General features: G+C 36.6%; 1 protein-coding gene across 2 annotated transcripts in view; it reads right to left on the bottom strand.

Annotated features, from left to right (window-relative positions):
* Positions 1-16,538, bottom strand: part of ERICH3 (glutamate rich 3) — a 146,361-nt gene that overhangs the window by 35,559 nt on the left and 94,264 nt on the right. For both annotated transcript variants that reach the window (XM_071217377.1, XM_023585270.3), the window contains one exon: positions 15,377-15,613. In XM_071217377.1, the coding sequence (XP_071073478.1) occupies positions 15,377-15,613 (237 nt within the window). The remainder of the gene's footprint in view (positions 1-15,376; positions 15,614-16,538) is intronic.

Raw genomic sequence — 16,538 nt, 5'->3', positions numbered from 1 at the left:
CTATGTGTTGCCTACACACATACTTTCAATGAACAATGTATATTTTTTGAAATTCTTCATCTGATTACATTTTGTAAAATGTAAATTCAGATCTTCAAATCTAATAATAAAAATATGAACTTGGAATTGTGGGAAAATGGCAGAGTAGGAAGTTCCATGAATCAGTCTCTCCACCAGAACAACTATTAAGCAGGCAAGAACTGTCAGAATCAAGTATTTCAAAACTCCAGAGTCCAGTAGAATGCTGTAGAGCACCCAGGGAAGAGCAAGAGGAAGAGACTGGTAAATTACCATAAATACTAGTAAATTGCTTTTTCCATTCAGCAGTTATCTTTGCCCATCCCCCACAGCCCTAGGTATAGCTTGCTGGTGCCAAAAAGAGACATAAAAATCCCATTCCCCAAGATCCTTGGTGGATGGGCTGGTCTGATCAAAGCTCCCTGCTTTAGATACCTACTTTAAAATGCTGGGACCCTGGCTCTGAGTGCAGTCATTGTTACAGCCTGCCCAAGACAAAGGTGGCAAAGGAGACTGAAAGACTATATGCTTCTTCAGAAGACAATTGAAGGGTTGGATTTGCTGGACAGGCACTGAATCAAGAAAGCAAGAAGCTCCTAGAGCTCTTTTTGGTTCCTCCCTTATTCCCTCCCCAGGGTGGTCTAAAGTAAGCCAGCACACCCTTTGTGGGCTCCTGGCCTTGTTCCAGCTGAGAGAGACTGACTCAGGAAATTCCCCTGGGGCATGCCACCCATGCCTAGAAATTGCAAAATAGGTAAAAGCTGCTTGATATCAAGAAAGAGGTATAAGAAACAAATGAAGTGGTTGAACTGGGGCAAAACTTCCAAGTTTTTTTTTTTTTTTCCTGCAGTGGAACACCCAGAAGAGGGAGAAGGTCTATTTCTCTGGGAGTTAGAAGGGGTAGCCAACTCCTGTAACAGGAATTTATAAATCCACTAGCAAACACACCATCAGAATGGGACACCAGCACAGAAAAGACAGGAAGGACCATGCACTTTGCATTCACCTTGAGCTGACCTTACTGATGGGAGAGGTGAACTCTGAAGAAGAGCACCAGCCAATGCAAAGCCAATTTTCAGACAGTAAAGGGTGTTTTTACTTAGTTTTGCTTGTTTTTGTTAGTTCCTGACACTCAAGAAAATGTATGTCATATAACCAACTGGATATAAACTCAAGAAACAGACATCAGGAGGAGGGAGTGGGGAATATGGGAATCCCTTACATATTTTTTTGTAACTTTATGTAATCTAGAATTTCTTTAAAAATTAAAAAAAAAAACTCAATTAAAATAAAGAAATAGAAATCTCAGGTATAAATTCCAGAGATAATATTTTATAACATTAAATTATACAGTGTACAACAAGATTACAAGACAAAAAAAGAAACAGGAAATTAGGGCCTACAGGAGTAAGATGACAAAAAGTCCAACAACATGAATAAAGAAAGACCAGAGTGTGGACATACTGGGCAAAGACTTTTTAAATATGATCTTCCGTATGCTCAAGGAGATGAAGGAAAACATTGAGAAAGAAGAACAGTATGAGAGAACAATATGAGAATCTCAATAAAAAGATATAAATTTTCAAACAGAACTACTGGAGTTAAAAAAAACAAAATAACTGAAATGTAAAATTCCCAGGAGTGTTTCAAAAGCAGATTGGAAATTGTAGAAGATAGAATAAGTGAACTCAAAGACAACAGAAGTAAATCAGGTTGAGAAGCAGAAAGGAAAAAATATATAAAAAATGACAATACCTGTGGGACAGCACCATGAGTACCAATATATGCATTATGAAAGTCCCAAAAGGAGAAGAGAGAAAGGGGCAGAAGGAATATTCAAAGAAATAATGACAGAAAACTTCCCAAACTTAGTAAAGGACTTGAAAATAAACAACCAAGAAGCCCAGAGGAGACCAAACAGGATAAACTTTAAGAAAATATACCCAATCACATACTGGCCAAACTGCGGAATGCAAAGGCCAAGGAGCGAATTCTAAAAACTGACAGCGAAAAGCATCATATTATGTATAAGAGGGCCCCAATTAGATTAAGTGCCAATGTCTCATCATAAATCATGGAGGAGAGAAGCCAATAGGATGAAATACTTAAAGAAAACAATTGTCAAACAAGAGTTTTATATTGAGTGAGATTTTCTTTCAAAAATAAGGGAAAGAGACAACCAGCAAGATGGTGGCAGAGTAAGGAGCTCCTAGAGTCAGCTCCTGCTACAGAGCAGTTAACACCCAGAACTATCTGGAGCTAGCTAAAGCACCTGTTTGGGGGCTCCAGGAGGCCAGAAGAGCATCCTTGAAGGAATGGAAGGATAATGCTCATCTGAAGAGAATATTTGTAAGTAGAGTGCTCCACACCATGGAGGCTGGTACTCATCCTCCACTGGAGGCACAAGCCAACTTGAGAGCTGTTCTGCAGCTGGAAGTGAAAGCTCCACTTCTCAAAAATGAGGGAGGAAGAGACCATTGGACATCAACTTCAGATACAGATGAGTGAATTCAGCAGGCTAAAGCATAATCCTAAGAACAGATAAAGTTTGAGCCTGTCCAAGTCAGAAAGAGGCCAGTAGCTGACATTTTTAACTCTGCCCCTGGCAGGAGGGGAAGTGGGCCAACTGAAAACCACAGTGTTGGTAGGGACTGGCTTCATTCCATCCAGGTCAGATGGAAGCTATAGCATAAACCCCAGCTTATATAAACCTCTGGCAGGGAGGAAGCTGGGTGGACCTGTGCCATCCTCTCCAGAAAATTACCAGCCAATCTGTGGAGGCTGGTGATTATCCTACTTTGGCAGCACAAGCTGCCCCAGAAGCTATTCTGTGCTGGAATTGGAAGCTCCACTTCCCAAAAACAGGGTAGGAGGAGATGGTTGGCCACCAATTTCAGCTACCGATTAGTAGACTTGGTTGGCTAAGGTATAACCCTAGAAACAGCTAGGGTGTGAATCTGTCCAAGTAAGAAAGAGGTTGGTGGCCACCATTTTGACTCCACCCCAGCCTGACGGGAAGCCAGGCTTACTGAAAATCACAGTGACAGTAGGAACAAGTTTCTTTCACTCAGATTGGCCTTCAGCCCTAGCCTAGGCTTCAGCCCCAACTCTGGCAGGGAGGAGGCTAGTGAGCCCAGCACCAGCCTATCCAGGTAACTGTATATACCTTTGGCTGGCACTGACTGAATAATCAGAAGTCTACCAGAGCAATTATAGTCATCTTTGACTGCACTGCTTAGATTGCTGCCCACACCTGCAGCTCCATCCCTGCCACAGGCAGGCAACTACAGTCTAGGCCTGTATGACTTGTAGTATTCCACACAGCTGTGACTCTGTCCCTATACCTGGCAAAGGACAAAGTTTGGAGAAACTTCATCAGTCCCTGGGGAAATGAGGGATGCTTGAGCTTCCAGAGCTTATAGCACCTACTATATCCTTGGCTCCTACTGCACAGCCAGCAAGGGAGAAAGGGCAGGAAACCCTAAACTAAAGAGAAAAACTGCACCCAGAATAAATACTCTAGTAGGCTAGATGCCAAGACACCAACAAAAAATTACAATCCACACCAAGAAACAGGAAGCTATGGCCCAGTTAAAGGAACAAGATAAACCTCCAGATGACATAAAGGAGTTGAGACAATGAATCATAGATGTTCAAACAAATCTCCTTAATAATTTCAACAAGATGGCTAAAGCGATTAAGGATACTAAGAAGACATTGGATGAAAACAAAGAATTTGAAAGCATACATAGAAAAATAGCAGATCTTATGGGAATGAAAGACACAATAAATGAACTTAAAAAAAAAACATTGGAATTATATAATAGCAGATTTGAAGTGGCAGAAGAAAGGATTGGTAAGCTTGAAGAAATGGCCTCTGAAAGTGAACATACAAAGAGCAGATGAAGAAAATAATGAAAAAAATTGAACAAGATCTCAGGGAACTAAATGACAGCAAAAGACATGCAAACATACATGTCATGGGTGTCCCAAAAGGGAAAAGGGGAAGAAGAAATATTTGAAGAAATAATGGTAGAAAATTTCCCTACCCTACTGAAGGATATAGGTATCCATGTCCAAGCAGGAGAATGTATTCCCACCTGAAAAAATACGAATAGACCAACTTCAAGGTATATACTGATCAGAACATCAAATGCCAAAGAAAAAGGGAATTCTAAGAACAGCAAGAGGAAAACAATGCATGACATATAAGGGATACCCAATAAGATTAAGTGCTAATTTCCCACCAGAAACCATGGAGGAAAGAAGACAGTAATATGATACATTCAAAATACTACAAGTGAAAAACTTCCAGCTAAGAGTCTTATATCTGGCAAGACTGTCTTTCAAAAATGAGGGCAAGATTAGAATATTCCCAGATAAAGAGAAACTGAAAGAATTTCTAACCAAAAGACCAAGTTTTCAGGAAATACTAAAGGGTGTGCTAGAACCTGAAAAGAAAAGATAGGAGAGAGAGGCCTGGAAGAGAGTCTAGAGATGAAGATTACATCAATAAAATTAACTAAAAGTGTCAAAAGAGTGGTGAAATTAAATATGACAGATAAAACTCAAAAAGTCATGAATAAACTTAACCAACTATGTAAAGTACCTGTATTCAGAAAACTGCAACTCAAAGTTAAAAAGAAATCAGAAAATGCCTAAATAACTGGAAGAACATTCCATGCTCATGGATTGGAAGACTAAATACCATTAAGATGTCAATTCTACTCAAATTGATATACAGATTCAAAAATGCAATCCTGATAAAAATTCCACCAGCATTTTAAAAAAATTGAAAACATGATTATCAAATTTGTTTGGAAGGGTACAGCATCCTGAAGAGTGAACACCCATCTCCAGACTTAAAATCAGATTACCTAGCTATAGTGGTAAAAACAGCATGGTACTGGCATAAAGAGAGAAACACAGACCAATGGAACCAAACTGATGGTTCAGAAACAGTCCCTCACATGTCTGGTCAAGTGATTTTTGACTAGCTTATCAAACCCACCCAGCTTGGGCAGAACAGTCCATTCAACAAATGGTGCTGAGAGAAGAGGATATCCTTAGTCAAAATAAGGAAAGAGGACCCCTATCTCACACCTCATCCAGAAATTAACTCAAAAATAGATCAAAAACCTAAAAATAAAAGCAAGAACCATAAAGCTTCTAGAAGAAATTGTAGGAAAATATCTTCAAGACCTCGTGGTAGCTGGGGATTCTTAAAGGAGTTAAGAGGAGAACTGAGATAGACTACTGATGTCTAACATGTGTAGAAGTTTTAATTTTCTTTACTATAAAAGTGTGGCAATGTATAGAGTGGATATGGTAACACATAGTAAGTAACAGCTAGTTTATAAATGGTGATGAAGCTGAAAATGGTAGTCTAGGTATGTAAATGCCAACTGAGTTAATGCTAGAGGATAGTCTAGGAACTGAATAGCACAGTAAACCAAGAGGTGGATGAGATTGTGGTTAATGGTACAGATGCAAGTGTCCTTTGTCAGCTAGAGCAAATGTACATCATTGTTGCAGGGTCATGGGAACATGGAAAAGCATGGGAAAAATACAACTGGAATGACTTATGGACTGTGGTTAGCAGTAATAATATAATATTCTTGCATCTATGCCAAAGATGTACTGTGCTGATAATGGGGCAATATGGAAAACGAGTGCCAAATGTACACTATGGACGATGTAACAATCAGATAATACTCTATTATCAGTAACAAATGTTCCACCACAGTGTGGTGTGTTGATACAGGGGTGTTGTTTAGGAATTCTGCACATGTACATGATTGTTTTAAATGTTTACAACTTCTGTAATAAAAAAATAATAATAGGGTAGGTCGGGGGAAAATACACCAAATGTAAGATAAGGACTATAATTAGTAGTAAGATTTTGACAATATTCTTTCATAACTTGTAACAAACAACTCATGACAATGCAAGCTGTTAATGGAGGGTTGATGTATGGGACACCTGTATGATGTTATGCATGTTTGCTTTGTAAGCTCACAGCTTTTACTATATACTTATTGTTTATGTATGTTCATGTATAAATGATATAAAGATAATAATAATAGGGTGGGTTGGGGAAAAATGCTTTGGTTAGTAGATATTTTGACAATGCTCCTTAATCATTTGTTAAAAATGTTTAACAACAATGTAAGCTATTGGTGGCAGGGTGAGTTATGAGAGTCCTGTATGATGTTATATGTTTGTTTTGTAAGGTCACAACTATTACTATACATTTATTGTTTATGTATATTTATGACTGAGTGACATACTTCAATAAATTTTTTAAAATACATATCTTAACAAACCACACACCCTATTACCAATGCTTCATTGGTATTTGTAAGCACCTTTGGAACAATTTTGTGGCCATGAATAAAAATTCTAGTATTGAAAATGAAAAAAAAAAGCATATAGTTCTGAGGCTGTGAAAATGTCCAAATTGAGGCATCATCAAAGATGCTGCTTCACCAGATTGTCAGCTGTTGGTGATCCTGTCCTCCTGCCACGTAGCAAGACACAATGGCAGATCTACTGGGTCTGGGCCTCTGTCTTCTCCTCCAGGCTTACTTTCTTTCTGAGCTCAGCTGTTGGCAAACAGCACATGCTTGTCTCTCCCCCCTCTCCCTTCTCCTCTGGGCCTCATCTCTTTCACTTTCAGGCTAAAGTGGCTTCCTCTCAGCCTCTGTGTTCCATTGATTCCACCTTCTGGGTTCTTGTCTGTCTCTGTCACTTTTTTTTCTATTTATCTGATGTTTTTAGCCCTCCATTTATAAAGGACCCCAGTAAGAGGATTAAGACCCACTCTAGGTCTCAAAATCTAATCAATGGCCCTTAACTAAAGTGATCTAATCAAAAGGTCCCTTAACTGAATCTAACTAAAAGGTCCCACATACATGCTCAGGATTGGGTCAGCTTAAGAACATAATTTTCTGGGGTCCACAAAAGAATCAAACCAGCACAATGCCCAGCTGTATGCTGTTTACAAGATATAAACCTTAAATTCAGTGACATAAATAGGGTAAGGAGAAAAGATGAAAAAATATACCATGCAGGTAGTAACTAAAAGAGACCTAAGCAAGTGATACTAATATCAGAAATTAAAGAGTTAAGGTCAAAACTGTTATGAGGAACAAAGACAGTCATTACATACTGAAAAAGAGGTAAATTCAACAAAAAGACTAACAATTATAAATATATATGCACCTAATAGCATAGTTCAAAAATACATGAAAATGTGTCATAGACATACAATTGAATATTATTCAATTGTAAGAAGAAATGAAATCAGGATGCATATAATAACATGGATGAACCTTGAGTACATTATGTTGAGTGAAAGAAGCCAGACGCTAAAGGACAAATATTATACAGTCTCACTAATACAAAATAAATACAATGAGTAAACTCATGGAGGTAAACTCTAGAGTATAGGTAACTAGGAGATAGATTGTGGGTTGAGAATGGGAGCTGATGATAAATGTATGTAGAATTTTTAATAAGGTTTATCATAAAAGTGTGGAAATGAATAGAGTTCATCAGAGTGATGGTGGCACACACAGTGAATATAACAAACATTAATCACTAATGTGATTGTGCCTGAACGGGGTAGTCTGTACATAAATGTCAATTGAAAGAAAGTTAGAGGATAACATAGGGAATGTATAACATAATGATTTTAGTGGTGGGTGAAGATTGTGGTTAATAGTACAAATATAAGAATGCTCTTCTATTATAGAGTATTAAAAATATAGTGATAGATGGGAAAATTACAACTAATGTTACTTATGGATGATAGTTAACTGTAATATTGTAATATTTTTGCAGGAATGGCAAAGGTGATATCTATTCTAAAGATTAACAATGGGGGACTTGAGGGGGTATGAAACTTTTCCTTTTGGAATAATGAAAACATTCTAAAATTAGCTGAGGCAATGACAGGACAACTCAGTGAGGAAAATGAGAGCCACTGAGTATACACTTTGAATGGATTGTACAATGCATGGGACTGTAAAACAGTGAATCCTCTAGTGGAAGATGGACTGTTGTTAGAGCAAATATGTGAAAAGTTCTCATGAACTATAACAAATATATAATACAGGGCATTAATAATCAGGTGAGTTGGGGAAGAATTCACCAAATTCAAGAAAGACTATAATTAGTAGTAATAGTCTAACAATGCTCTGTCATAATTTGTTACAGATGTTTCATAACAATGCAAGTTGGTGGTGGTAGAGTGAAGTTTGGAAGTCCTGTGTAATGTTATGCATGTTTGTTTTGTAACTTTACTACTTTTCCTATATACTTATTGTTTATGGATGTTATGCATTAATGATACACTTAAAAATAGGGAGAATCAACAAAGCTAAAATTTGGTGCTTTGAAAAGATCAATACAATCGACAAATCTTTAGCTAGACAACAAAGAAAAAAAAAGAGGACATAAATAAAATCAGAAAGGAAAGGTGGGATAGTATTACCAATACCACTGAAATAAAAAGGATTTTTAAAGAGGATATCATGGACAACTATACACCAGCAAATTAATCTGCATGAAATGGACAAATTGCTATAAACACACAAACTACCTTCACTGACTCAAGAAGAAACAGAAGATCTCAACAGACCAATAACATGTAAGAGACTGAATTAATAATCAAAAACCTCCTAACAAAGAAAAGCCCAGGACCAGATGGCTTCGCAAGGGAATTCTGCCAAACATTCCAAGAAGAATAATTAACACCAGTCCTTAACAAACATTTCCAAAGAATTGAAGAGGAGGGAACACTCATTGATTTACTCCACAAGGCTAACAACCAAAGCCAGATAAAGAAACGACAAGAAAAAAAATTACAAACCAATATCTTATAAATATTGATGTAAAAATCATCAAAAAATTATAGCAAACAGAATTCAACAGCACATTAAAATAAATATACACCATTATCTCATGGAATTTAGCAGTTATGCAAGGTGGGTCAGCATAAGAAATTCAATTAATGTTAATACACCACATTAATAAAATGAAGAGGATAAAAACAACACATGATCATCTCAACTGACACAGAAAAGACATTTGACAATATCCAGTGATCTTTCTTGATAAAAACACAGAAAAATGAGAATAGGAGACTTCCTCAACATGGTAAAGGCATACATAAAAAACCCACAGTTAACATTACCCTTAATGGTGAATGACTGAAAGTTTCCCTCTAAGATCAGAAACAAGATGAGGATGCCCACTGTCCCCAGTGTTATTCAACATTGTACTAGAAGTTCTAGACAGAGCAATTAGGCAAGAAAAAGAAATGAAAGGCAACAGACTGGAAAGAAAAAAGTAAAATGTTCCCTGTCGGCAGGGAGTCGCACCGCCGACACGGATGTTGGGGCTAGATGTCGGCAGGTAGTTGCGCTGCCAGCACGGATGTTGATTTCGCTTTCTCTGCCAGCGCTGCCGCGGTGGCTGCTGGAAGCCTTCCTCGCACTGCCTTCGCGAGCCACGGGCTGTCGACACACCTCACCAGCCATGCACCGGGGACTGCTGGCCAGGGCTGCTAGTCAGCAAAGGGGGACCACACTACAAACTCACACAAGCCACTGGCCAGGAGAAGTAGACAGCTTTATTGACAGAAGCGGGGGAGCCAGGGTGCACGGGCTTATGCGTGATCTGCAAGTGAGTCCGGGGAAGGGGTAGTGGACAGGAGTTATATAGGGTGAATGCGGAAACATTATCTGATTGGTTGGGACAGCAATATGTCTATATATGGTAACTATAGATTTACTAGACAAAATGGCGGAAGGAGATGAAACGGTGGCATGGCGCATGCACATTGTCCTCGCCCCGTGACTCAACGTTTTGAAGACCATCCCTGAGTTTACTCAAGGGCATGTGGGGGCTAGAGTTTACTCATAGTCCCGTGTCTTGTAGCGTAAGTCTCATGGCTTGGACGGCTGCACTGCCGGGCCTTCCCTCAGTTCCCTATTTGAAAATGACAAGATCCTATATACAGAAAATTTTAAAAATCCACAGCAAAGTTACTAGAGCTAATAAATGAATTCAGCAAAGTGGTAGGGTAAAAATCAAATTCAGTAGTGTTTCTACATACTAGTAATAACAACCAGAAGAAGAAATCAAGAAAAAAATTCCATTTACATTAGCAACTAAATGACTCAGATATCTAGGCATAAATTTAACCAAGGTTGTAAAGGACTTGTACACAGAAAACTTTGCTAATAGAAAGAAAAGAAAACCTAAATAAATGGAAAGATATTCTGTGTTCATGGATTAGAAGGCTAAATTTTGTTTAAGATATTACTTCTACCCACAATGATTTATAGATACAACACAATCCCAACCAAAATTCCAACAACTTTCTTTGAAGAAATGGAAAAGCCAATCATCAAATTTTTGGAAGGGTGAGAGGCCCTGAACATCCAAAGCCACCTTGAAAACAAAGGACTAAGTTGGAGGACTCACAATGATATTAAAACTTATTACAGGGAAGCAGACTTGGCCCAATGGATAGGGCGTCTGCCTACCACTTGGGAGATCTGCGGTTCAAACCCCAGGCCTCCTTGACTGGTGTGGAGCTGGCCCATGCACAGTGCTGATGTGCACAAGGAGTGCTGTGCCATGCAGGGGTGTCCCCCGCATAGGGGAGCCCCACGCGCAGGGAGTGTGCCCTTTAAGGAGAGCCATCCAGTGCGAAAGAAAGTGCAGCCTGCTCAAGAATGGCACCACACACACAGAGAGCTGACACAACAAGATGACACAACAAAAAGAAACAAAGATTCCCAGTGCCGCTGACAAGATTACAAGCGGACACAGAAGAAAACACAGCGAATGGACACAGAGAACAGATAACTGGGGAGGGGAGAGAAAGGGAGGAGAGAGAAATAAACAAAAATCTTAAAAAAAAAAAACTTATTACAAAGCCACCGTAATCAAAAGAGAATGGTACTGGTACAAAGACAGTTGGATAGACAAATAGAATAGAATTAAGTGTACAGAAATCAATTGTCACATTTATGGCCACCTGATATTTGACATGGGGGCAAAGGCCATTCAATTGGTAAAGAATAGTTTCTTCAACAAATGGTGCTGGGAAAATTGGACCCCCATTTGCAGAACAATGAAGGTGTACGCCTACCTCAGACACTATACAAAAATAAACTCAAAATGGGTCAAAGACCTAAATATAAGAGTCAAAACTATCAAATTCCTAGAAGAAACTGTAGCAATGCATCTTCAGAACCTTGTGTTAGGCAATGGTTTCTTGGACTTTATACCCAAAGCACAAGAAACAAAAGCAAAAAGCATATAAATCAAATGCTCTATCATGAAAGTAAAGAGGCAGCGTATATCATGGGAGAAACCACTTGGAAACCACATATCCAATAAGTGTTTAATATCCAGAATACATAAAGTAATATCGTCTCAAAAACAAAAATATAAAAAACCCAATTTTAAAAATGAGCAAAAGACGTGCATATACATACATCTCTCAAAAGAAGTTTTGCAAGGGACCATGAAAAGATACTCAGCATCATTAACCATTATGGAACTGCAAATCAAAACTGCTATGAGATACAATTTCATACACACTGTAATGGCTACTATTGAAAAAAACCCAGAAAATTGCCAGTGTTGGACAGGATAGGTAGAAATAAAAGCACTCATTCAATGCTGGTGGGAATGTAAAATTGTGCAGGCACTGTGCAAGACAGTTTGATAGTTCCTCAGCAAAGTTTAGAATTACCAGATGAGCTGGCAATCCCACTTCTAGGTATCTACCCAAAAGAATTGAAAGCAGGGACTCTAACATATTTGCACACTAATGTTCATAGCAGTATTATTCACAATTGCCAAAAAACAGAAGCAACCTAAGTATCCATCAACCAATGAATGGATAAACAAATATGGTATATAAAATGGAATATTATTCAGCCATAAAAAGAATGAAGTTCTGATACATGCAACAAAATGGATGAACCTTGAAGACATCATAGTGAAATAAGCCAGGCACAAAAGGACCAAATATTCTGTGAAAGCACTGATATGATGTAATCAGAATAAATAAACCCATAGAGTCCAAATCTAGAAAAAGGTTATTAGGAAATGGGGTGGGGTAGGGGATGTGGAGCTAAGGCTTAAAATGTAGAGTTTCTATATGGGATGATGAAAGGATTTGGTAATGTATAGTGATAATGGTAGCACAATATTGTGAATGTAATTAACGGCACTGAATTATATATTTGAATGAAAGATTGTATATATGTTATTAGGATAAAAATTTAAAAAACAATCTATGCATCTGTACAACACAAACAATAAACCCTAAGTCAAACCATAGACTATAGTTAATAGTACAATTATAAAAATGTGCTTTCATCAGTTGTAACAAATGTACACTTTCTTGATAAAAACACAGAAAAGTAGAAATAGAAGGAGACTTCTATTAACACCTAATGCAAGGTGTTAATAATTGGATGGTATATAGGAAACTTTATTTTATGCATGATTTTTCTGTAAACCCACAACTGCTCAAAAATTACATAAAAGCTTGTAAAAATGGATAGCTTAGTAATGTCATTGTTGAAACAACAAAATAATTGGCCAAATTAATTTGTGGCTATATGTCAAAATAGTAGACATTCTATATCTATGCCCATGCAGCTACCTCTACACTGGTTTTTTCACTAAAGATTCCATTAATAATCATAGAACACAAATTTTTCAATATAATACCACTAATAAAAGCACCTTAGTATTATTGGTATTAACAACCAAGGAATTGCTTAATTCTTATAAATATCTTTTAGGAAATCAGCTCTGTAAGGAATAACAAAGACATAATTCTAGCTTTCATAATATTATGATTTTAATTTGAAGATCAAAATTTAAAACATATGAAACAATAAAGAATTGTGCTATTGTCCTGACAGATAATATGAAGAGCTCAGTGTGAGCTGCTGAAATAGGAGTAAGTCAAGGAAGAGAAGAGCTATAAACTGCAACTAAGCAAAGGGCTGCCAGTGTTCATCCAGAGGTAAGAAAGGTAAATTTGGGTGAAATTAGGAAATGTCCCTTTTTAATTCCTATGTTTGCAAACAAATAAAACAAAAGAAACAAAACAAAAAGAAGCCAGAGAATAAAATAAGGAGAGAAGTCCAGGATAAATGCCTCTAAAATATAGATTTTTAAGGAAATAAAGAGGATTTGCTTTAATTTCAGAGAAATGGACATTTTCTGATTTGGGAGAAACATTGTATGTTTCTCCATAATACAGACTCTGAGGTTGGATAATGTTTGTAATTTTGGCTCCGCTACTTATTGGCTGTGTGATTATAAATTACTTAATCTCACCATTTCAAAGTTCACCTATTTGTAAAACAGAAATTAAAATTGCCTGCTTATTAAAGCTGAGCTAAATGAGGCAATTCTTGTAAAATGGTTTGTTTGGTTTTTAGCACAAAATGGCATCTTAATAAACAGTACGAATTATGTGACCTATTGCATTATCAACTACATGATACTTTTCCAAACTTCAGGATTCCAATTATTTATATTTTCGCAGTTTTCAGTGTTAGTGCTTACCCATCACTCTCAGTTATTCCATGATTACAGTTATAAATGATTAAAGCTTTCCCTCTGAGGAAGTGCCAAGTACTGCCTACATTCCTCTCTGCTTGAAACTTTTAAAAAATAGCAGTCTTAGAAAAAAATCCACTTAAGCCCAAGAAAGCAAGATGATTGTGCAGTACAAAATCCCCAAACAATCAGATATCCTAAAAGGATAGTGAATTTTTTTAAATCAGCAACTGTTTCCCACCATTCCTAAAGAAATAAAAAGTTGAGTCCTTTGTCTTCTGAGCCAGTTTAATTTGTATGCAAACATTCTCAATTGTGTTTCCAGTTTCAAGTCACTTGTATTGTTTCTTTAAATTATTGACTCAGGTGATATTTCTTTTCCATAAAATTCTTTAACTTTCTCTATGACATGGAGGAATATAAACATAAATCCAATATTCATATTCAGATTGAGAAAAGAGCTTATCTATTAGGCATCTAGTCTAAGAAACAGAAAATTTAAGTATTAAGAGAAAGTATAGAAAATACTTGGTTTAAGACTTAAAAATAATTCAATGTCTGACCACTTTCAATTATATTAATTATAGTAAAATACATTTTTTTCAATTATATTAAAAATGATATTTTTATTCATTTCAAATAATTTTACTCATATTGTGGTTCACTCTTTACCTTAGCTATAAAGAAGTCAATGATTTAATTTTGAGTTTAAGTATAACACAATCATGGTCCCATCTCTAGTTCTGGTAAAATTATCTCTTCTCTTTCTACCCTTATTATTTTGCCTTGTACTTGTGCACATGAAATTTTAGAATAGGTTTACCGGAATGCTTTTGTGACGAGAGTAGAACTATAAACTTTAATTATTTGCTTTTGTGATTACTTCATTTAAGGCTATCATTTTATTCCTTCACTACGAAATTTTGAAATTTACATAGAAGAAAATTTTGAGAGGCAAGCATAATGGGAAAATGGAGAGCAACTCAACAAGTCTAGTCACAAGCAAACTGCAAAGACATACACATACTTAAATATAAGTGAGAGCTATTGTCATTCCTGGTAAATAGCCAGAATTATGCCAGGAAAGATCTTTGATGAACTACGAACTAAGAACAGAGCCTTAGCAAACCCTCTTACTGGACACATCCAGTCTTTCACTGGACAGGATTTAGTGAATTAAGGTATGCCTCATCTGATGAGGGTTTTTTCCTCTTCTTGAAAGACTCTGTGACTATTCAGTGCCATTTTAATCTTGAAGATTTTGAGGAAGCTACCTTTGCCAAGAAATAAAATTTTCCAATAAACTAATATGGCAGCTTTCTGTGTTCAAAGTAAATTAAAGAAAAAAAAAATAAACCTAATTCAGGGATCTCCAACTTTTCTTTTAATTGAGTAGGAGTTATTTTTCATTTCTCCAAAATTACAAAATGTTGTGTGTGCATGTACAAAATGGGATAGTTTGGGATGAAAAAAATTACTAACTTTCTAAGTAAATAGAAGAAGAGGTATGACCATATTTTTCACCTGAATCCTGCCAAAAAAATCCCAGTGAAATAGGGAAAGATAAAGGGAGTAAGGAGTGACTGGTAACTTGGATACCTATGGAAGGTTGCTTGATCAGCATTCTGATTAGGGAACCCTGCCCTAAACATTCCCTTAAAAATGATTATCTCATTAAACATAAATGAAAGAAAGTAGTAAGCATACTCACTAAACAGCCAATATCATATGATAAAGCTAAACAACTCACCTTGTTTATCATTTTCCAATTCACTGTCAGAGCATCCATCACCTTCATCTTTCACATTGTCATCAGCATCTGGTGCCTTCTGTGATGAGGTTTCACTCTCCTTTTCAGGGTCTAAATTATCTCTTTCATCATCTGAGGGTGACTTTGACATTCCATTCATTTGATTGTCAGCCTGTCCTTCTTCATTAGTGTTCTCGTATTGTTTCTCCTCATCTACTTCAAAATCTTCTTCATATTCTGAGGAAAAAAAATCTTCACTATAAGAATGAAAATAGAATCCCTAATACTTAATCCATTTCACTCTAATGAGAACTTTGACTCCATTATCCTCTCTTCTCTGGGCCTTTCTTTGCTTCTTTTCTACACAATTAGTGAACATGGAAAACTAACAGCAAATGATCAAAGACTGTAATCATTAACATCTACAAGAGCACAAAAGAAATGAAGCTCCAAATTACAAGGCTGAAACCTCATAAAAGCTCATTTATAAATGGACATCATCATCTACAATGACCAAAATGGACATGAGAAGAACTTGATAGAAAACAATAAATTGGAAATAAATTAAAAATGAAGAGAACAGGTTTATAATAATGAAAGTTAATTTGGTGACTCAGTGAGGTCATATTTCATATGAAGAATGTTCCAAATATTTGGATATCAAGTTAATGAATAGTGAAGTGGAAAAATTCAATTAATCAAGTCCAAAGGCCCTGAGAAGCAATACTGAATAGCACATTCTTTAAGAACCAAGTTGACGCTAAAAAAAGGCATTATGAAGGATTCTATACCTAGGCCAGAACTGAAATAATATGCATAATTCACTCCTACAATAAGTGAAAAAAATTCCATTCCAAGGATACAAATTCTTATAAAATAGGATATTCCTGTCATGCCACTAATTTGCGGCATTCCCTACTGAGGTGTAACCAATCTGTAGCAGAAAAAGGAAATTGTCACGTCAGATAAACTCCAGCTGTCCTTAGTGGTTATAATTTTTCACCTTTCATATTTAATTATTCCCCTTATTCTTTCCACCAAAAACTAAAAATCTTGAAGTGACAACATGCCAATGACAGAGAGTAAAAGGATCTCATGCAGAACCAATTAAGCAAATAAACAATTATCTCTAAAACAAAAATTACAGGGAAAATAAAGTTTT

Source organism: Dasypus novemcinctus, chromosome 9, assembly GCF_030445035.2.
Source record: "Dasypus novemcinctus isolate mDasNov1 chromosome 9, mDasNov1.1.hap2, whole genome shotgun sequence".
Classification (NCBI taxonomy): Eukaryota; Metazoa; Chordata; class Mammalia; order Cingulata; family Dasypodidae; genus Dasypus; species Dasypus novemcinctus.
The sequence above is the reverse complement of the archived record's forward strand: the minus strand, read 5'-3'. Positions and strand labels throughout refer to the sequence as shown.